Raw genomic sequence first — 7,500 nt, forward strand, 5'->3', positions numbered from 1 at the left:
CTGTCCAAATGCTGAATTCCATTGAAAGTGGGAAATCAGTAATTGGGGAAAACATGGACGCGGCAGCAAAACGTGTTTGTAGGTTAAACTTGTGAATTGTACAACGTCTTCACGGGAGCCAAGGGAATCCCGTGAAGAGGAAAATGTAAAACATTGTTGTTGTTCCACAATAACGTAGTCAAACAAGGCACCCAACAGAGTTGAAGAGAGGAGCTGTCCATGGTGCTCTCTCCTTCCCTCCCTCTCTCTCTAAATAGTGTATGTGAAATAAATAACATTTACATGTTTACTTCTTTACTTGTTTACTTGTTTACGTGTTTACATGTTTACATGTTTGCATGTGTGCATGTTTACTTCTTTACTTGTTTACATGTTTCTTCCTATATCAATCATCCAGAAAGTAGTTACTCTGTAGTTACTCAGTATTTATTCACTGTAGTAACTTTTCCAAAATCATCGATGATGATTTCAACCAGAGCTCCGTCGCTGGCGTCTGCTGTTCGTACCCGAGTCCAGCGAGCTCCTCTCGGGGGGGCTGGGGGGGAGGTGCTCCACCTCCACCCGAATCAGCTCCGTCTCCTGGGCTCTGCTCCGCCCGGGGGGGCTGCTCCTCCTCCTCAGGAAGCCCCCTCGCTCGGCCGGCTCACTGAGGTCCACCAGGTCCAGAGCCGTGGACTGAACTGGGAGAACACGGAGGAGCCGCCGTCACCACCCCCACACAACATCCACATTTAACCATGATGAGGGGAGGGGAGAGGAGGAGTGGAGGAAAGGAGGTGGAGGACGGGTGGAGGTGTTAATTACTCGAGTGTACCTGTGGTGTTGGAGGTGACCTGGTGTCCCGCTCCGTCCGTTCGGCTCTCGGACAGAAAGTCATCGATGGAGGGACTGAGGAGAGGACGGAACTCCTGCTGCTCCCCGGCCAGCTGGAGCAGGAACAACAAGTGTGCTGAGCGTGCAAATCTGAAATACTAATACTGCACGTTGTGGAGCATGTTAGTATCACAAATATCAAACATTAAATGGTTTTTTGGATGCATTGTGCGCTGCTGACCGAACATCGCTTTCCCCCGAGACGCTGTTTGTCCCAGATCCGCAGCAGAGCGACGTGGGACCCTCTGGCCCCGTCGTCCTGCTTGTGACGTTTAAATACCGTTTTGTGGCGGGAGGAGCCGGTCGGTTCCCAAATAAATAACGGATTCAGGCAGCGTCTCTCGGCTGCCGGGTCTTAAACCAAAGTGCAGGACCGGCACTTCAGACTGCCCGGCCTCGGGGAAACCGTCACCACAGGCAACTCGTTCCAAACTGCCTGAGCCAACTGGTTTTGACTGGATCCGACCGAAACCAAGCCACACGGTGTAATGTATGTCATGTGTAATGTGTGACCACCAGGGGGGAGCTCCAGTCTATTATAACCTGAGCAAAGCAAAGCCCTCCAAGTCCAGCTGAGACCACCCGGAGTCCTTTTCCGCCGCCAGTCGCCATCTTGTCAAAACCAGCCCAGCGTCAGTTCTAGTTTTACGTCTTTCTGGTCCACAAAGAAGCGGAACCTTCAGGCGAGACGTCGAACATCAACCAGACAAACATTGTCACAAATTAGGAGCAGGGTTTGAGCTGCTGTCCTGCACCGGCCGTCAGTGAAGCCTTCAAACATTCTGTTGAAACCCTGAAGTTGCTGAAGAGGTGAACCAACACGTCAGCAGGGTGGCGCCGTTTCCCTGTTCTTGATGGAGACGCCTGATCGGCCCATTTGCCAACCGTCCAGAGAGGTTCCACGCTGAACAGCTCGTCCCCCCGGGTTGCTGAACGCCGGCTGAACACAAGACTCCAGGTCCATATGTGGAGTATGGCAACACGGTGGAATGAAGAGAGACCTTCCAAAAAGCTCAACATCTCCGAGCGGCGCCGCCACAGCGAGGGCAGGAGGGTTCTGCCGCACGGTCCCCGTTGCCGAGGACATTGTCGTTTTTTTGCTCTCACCACCGGAAGGTTTTCTCCCGCTCCCGGAACAATTCAGGAGCTGGGAGGAGCCGCGGCTGCGGAGCCCCAGCCCTGAGCTGCCCTGCGTCCTCTCAGACGGCGATTCCGGTTTGTAGGAGGTTTTACTGCGTGGACTTTATGGGGGCACGTGGCGGCGGTGGCGTCGGCCTCTGACACGTTGTAAAGACACGACGCGCTGATGAATGGCCACGCCTGCGAGCGCCAGGGCCGACGTGTGACGCTTCGTGACGCCACAGAGGGCGGCGAGCGTGAGCCAAGTGGTAAATCAGACGTGACAGCGACCCCGCGCGACCCAGCATCCTCTGCTTGCGTGGTGACGGCAACACGCTCTGCAGACTCCAGAGAGGTGTGACCACCAGGGGGAGCACTATCTGCTACGCGCCGGAAAGGGACGATCTGTTTTCATTATTCGTTCATGTTCTGGTTCTCACTCAGCGCCACAGCGGAGGAAGCACTGAAGCTGGATGAACGGCGCCACCTGTCGGGACAACATGGCCGCCAAACATTTCACTAATAATGCAACTGGACTTGTGCAAGCATTTCTCACACCATGTTAGATACTCACACACACACACACACACACACACACAGACACACACACAAACACACACACACACACACACACAAACACACACACAGACACACACACAAACACACACACAAACACACACACACACACACACACACAGACACACGCACAAACACACACACACACACACACAGACACACACACAAACACACACACACACACAAACACACACACACACACACACACAGACACACACACACACACACACACAGACACACACACACACACACACACACACACACACACACAGACACACACACACACACACACACACACACACGTGCACGCTCCTCCCTGGCGGCAGCAGCACTCAGGCAGACAGGAAATGGGGGAACCAGCGAGGGACGGAGCTCAGGGTGGTGGAGAGGGCGTCGCTCAGTCCTTTCATCTGCGTGTTCCTCGGAGGAGCTGATCCAGCAGGAAGTCAACAACATGACCACTAAGCTGCCCTTGAGCAAGGCTCTTGGAGGCCACCTCCGACTTACTTCACATCCTAAAAATGAGGGTGTCAGTAAACGTTATACAAAAAAATGGGCCGAGTGGGTGGAGTCGGCGTGGCAGCTGAGTGGGCGTGGCATCTTGGTGTATCATCCCTTTGCGCCAAGTACCGTTTTAAGACATTTTGTTGTTTGTTACAGATGCTTGGCTGTGACGTTGGAAGCAGCATAGAAAACTGTGAAGTACTGGACAAACCCTCTTTTAAGCCCACGTCCACACCTTCAACCCTCCGGTCCGTGTTGTGTTTCAGTCACAGGGCTCTGAGCTGGACGGTTTACACCAAGAAAAGTCACTCAAACCGACTGAAAATGTCCCTGAGAGCAATTCCAAAAGGATCGGTCACATCCACGCGCTCGTCCTGGCGGCTCCGAGGACGTGGGCTCAAATCCTGGAGGTGCCACGCCCGACCTGCGGTGGAGCGGACGTGATGAGGAACCCCCTCGGGGTTCCGGTGCCAGGAGTCAAAAACGTGAAATAACAGCAGGAAGAGAGATGGAAACACTTCCTGCCTGTCTGTCTGTCTGTCTGTCTGTCTAACCCTCTCTCTCTCTCTCTCTCTCTCTCTCCCTCCCCAGCCCACCCTCGCACGCCCGGCTGGTAAGCCTTTCCTCCGCATGAGCCCCAGGCCCCCAGATAAACTGTGGTGAGTAAGAATTTCCCATCAGCCCCAGCGGCTCCCACAGGCCCAGTACAAGCAGTACCAGCCGAGCGGTACCCAATGCAACCGCAGTCCGCTGCTGGAAATATGAATTATGAAATAACGCTTCAAATGAATGAAATAACAACTGCTTCAGTGGGATTCAGCCGCGTTGAGGATCAATAACCTTGATCGATCAGCTCCTCAGCAGCAGGAGGAATCCAGAGCTGCACAGCAGTGAGGGACGGGACCTTGAGGTGCGTTGGTATTTATATCCACCAATCATACGACACAACTCACTCCGAATAATAGCCTATGAGACCCCCGCCCACCGCTGCCTGAGTCACGCCCGCCGTTTCCTGTCCTGCGGGGGGCGCTGCTCCTTCAAAATAAGAGTCCTGTGTCCTGTGTCCACCGCCTGACAGTGATTGTGATTTTGTTTTGCTCGCGGTGTTTTGTTTTTTTATTTGTTAAATTAAGGTTTTTGTTTTTTTCCCCACTGACACGTTCTGTCACAAGCCTCTGATGATGTGAATGTTTAGCAGGAAGTGTATTCTTCTGAGGGTGTCACTCACCTGTTTTCCTGGTGGGAATCACAGTGAAATTTATATTTTTGGTTTTCTGTTAGGTTTCACACTGGGCAAAGAGACGCTCAAACCCGGTCTCATGGAGAGGATCCCTGTCCAGCCCTCGCACTCTAAACACTGGTGTTCCTCAGGGCTCGATCCTGGCTCCCCCGCTGTTTCCTGTTCTCCTTGTACTAAATCCCTTGTTGGTGGGATCTCCTCCCAATGCTCTGCTGAGGACACTCAACTCTATCTCTCCTTTCTCCGAATCACACATCGAGAGGAGCATCTCTGCATGTCTTCAAGACATCCACATGGATGTTTGTACACCGCCTGAAGCGCAATGTGGACCTGCCTGAGCTTTAGGTGGTGCTGACCTTAACCCCTAACCATCTTCAGGCGGTCCTCTTTCTCCCTTGGAAAGACTACCCTCACGCAGACCGCGACATCACCAACTCCATCTCCAACTGCAGAGAACCTCGGGTTTGGTCTGGACAACCAGCTCCTGCTCCTCCACCCTCCTGCAGGTTTTCAACTCCGTAACATCCGCAGAACTCACCCGTTCCTCATGAGGGAAGTGACACAAGTTCTGCTTCAGGTGCTTTGTCATCTCCCTTCTAGAAACTGCAATGCTGTTCTGGTTCATCTGACCCTCTGGTTCATCAGACCTCTACTGACCTCCACTGACCTCTACTGACCTCCACTGACCGAAGGCTGACCTCTGCTGACCTCTACTGACCTCGGCCGACCTCAACCGACCTCTGATGACCTCTATAGATTCTACTGAGCGACCTCAATTGACTTCTATTGACCTCAAATTACCTCAAATTACCTATAATGACCTTTTACGACCTCTACTGACCTCGACAGCATCCAGAATGCAGCACCCCGGGTCGTGTTCAACCCCAGCCCTCCCCTGTCAATCCCCTCCTCCCGTCCCTTCACCAGCTTCCCTCCGCTCGGGTTCTCTCCTCCGGGTCGTACATGGAACTGCACCTCCATATGTTTACCGACTGCTCCACCCTTGCAGCCGCCGCGCTCCTCCGCCGCTACATAGATGCAGCTCCCCCTGGGGGCAGAGCAGCCACATCACTCCCCATCCTTTGTTGCAGGCTGAACCTGGACCCTACTCTTCTGACCTCTGACCTGTCCTCTCCACCCCTCCCCCCCCCGGATCAATTTGAAAGTGTTCCTCACTCAGCACCGTCAGCTGTTTGACCCCATCCAAAATAAATCTGTGCAATAGCACTTACACATCAATCCAGGATAAAACAGAACATGTCCCATTCAGAGAAGCCTCCGTGCGGCGCTCAGCAGGTCCAATCAGAAGGCGGAGCTGGGAGGGTTCTCGCGCTGAGACTGCGCTTCATAAAAGTTGGATCAGTTTGTTGCGTAACGGACTCGACCTGCGGCGGCTCCTCGTCCTGAATAAATAACTGCCAGCGCCTCCACAGCGCTCTGCACACAGCCAGGACAAAGAAAGATTCCAGTCAAACACACGCACACGCACGCACGGTTTGATTGGTTGTTTTTTGTCCAAACACTGTGAAACTGGGCAGGGAGGTTGAACTCGGTCGTGCTGAAGAGACTTTCTTTCTCTTCTGAAGCAAAAATGGTTTTAAAAAGACTCTTCAGGAAGGGATCAACTCCAACGCCGTTAAAAACCTGCTCACGTCTTTCTGTGCTTGTTTTCCTCGTACGGCGTCCGTCTCCCCGCGCGAGCCCACGCCGCCTTTCACGTGCGGGAGGCCGAGGTGACAGGCGGAGGGCGCCGCCTCCGCCACGGAGTTCCGGCCAGACGCCCTGTTCCAGCCGGGTCACTCGAGTCGGTTAAACCACGTCGACGACATCAGCGTCTTTTCACAACTTCAAATTGTGTTGAAACCAAAAACCCTCCAAAAATAAAAATAATAGTTTAAAAAAAATTTAAGCTGGTCCAGCGACTCAAATCCAGTGAATTTTTCGTTCAGTGTATCAGCGATGCTCGTACTTTCTTATGTCGTGGCTTCAAATTATTTCTGGTGAATTTGAGCGTAAAAAGTCAAACAGCAGCAGAGTTCCTCCTGTGGCACCTAAACCAACATGGCCGCCCCTTCTGGCAGGAAGCCCCCGGCTAATTTCACACCCCGTGGCTCGCCCCGTGGGCCTGACGGACGAAGGGATGGAGGGATTTTTCAGCTGACGGAGGAGTGGAATTGGAATCAGGGCTTATTGGGGAGAGGCTCCAGAGAAACGCCATCCCATAATAACTGGCAGGAGGTTCTCGTGTTGTCTTTGTACAGAACCCACCGTCCTTTGCAGTGAATTAAAACTATATTTTACTTCCCCATCCTGGGCATACAATCACATTTTGAATATTCAGTATTTTTTTATACATTATACAATTGTTTTATTTGTATGTGTGTATATATATATATATATATATATATTAATTTTTTTTTTTTTATTTATTATTTTTTTTTTTTCCTATTACCATTTCTGTTTTCTATTTTTCTTTGGCTATTTGTGTATATTTAGCAATTTTTGTTTATTCTTTTTATTTTTTACTTTAATTTTTATTCTATTGTGTTTTCTTATTACTATTTTTTTTTTTTCAAATTATAAATGCTAATGCTAATGCTAGTTCCTTTTCCATGTAAATTTACCTGGAGGAATCAGATCCTTCTTCCTCCTGATTTAAGGAGACGCAGCAGAGGAAAACCTCTCATGGTCTTTGGCGTTCCGGATGCGGCGTGTCCGACTCTAGTCCCCGGACGGGGCGTGTAAACACCGTTTATCACCACGGCAACACAAAGTGCATTCACAGCCTCGAGTACAACTTTACATCCAGTATCAGCAAACTGAAACCTCTTTCCCAAAAAGGCTCAAACGTAAAATGTGTCTGTGGTGTGGGCGTGGTGGGGTTTAAGCAGCCACACCTGCCGTGGGTCAGAGTGGCTGTACACCTGTTGTTCATCAGAGCAATCAATGAACACAGGTTAAATCACCCACCCCCACACACACAGGAGAAGCCTTTGTCATGACAACGTTCCAGTCTCCATCTCCAGTAAACTGGTTTGTTTTGACCATCGAGGCCTGTGTCTCTGTGTCGTGAGCCCTGAGAGAAGCTGCTCAGGTGGGCGTGGCAGGAAGTGCTGTCGTTTGGAAGAAGAATCAGATGCATTGGCACTGATTACTGTCATTTACAATGTGAGTTATTCACATGACAT

General features: G+C 51.3%; 1 protein-coding gene across 1 annotated transcript in view; it reads right to left on the bottom strand.

The window, feature by feature from the left end:
- The window catches only part of pex5lb (peroxisomal biogenesis factor 5-like b), a gene marked incomplete at its 3' end in the record, with an annotated part of 19,703 nt that overhangs the window by 11,239 nt on the left and 964 nt on the right, over positions 1-7,500 (bottom strand). The window contains exons 2-3 of the mRNA XM_080010529.1: positions 815-926; positions 507-680 (exon numbers count right to left, since the gene is read on the bottom strand). Of these exons, the coding sequence (XP_079866655.1) occupies positions 507-680; positions 815-926 (286 nt within the window). The remainder of the gene's footprint in view (positions 1-506; positions 681-814; positions 927-7,500) is intronic.

The sequence above is a fragment of the Zeus faber genome, assembly GCF_960531495.2.
Source record: "Zeus faber genome assembly, chromosome: 12".
Classification (NCBI taxonomy): Eukaryota; Metazoa; Chordata; class Actinopteri; order Zeiformes; family Zeidae; genus Zeus; species Zeus faber.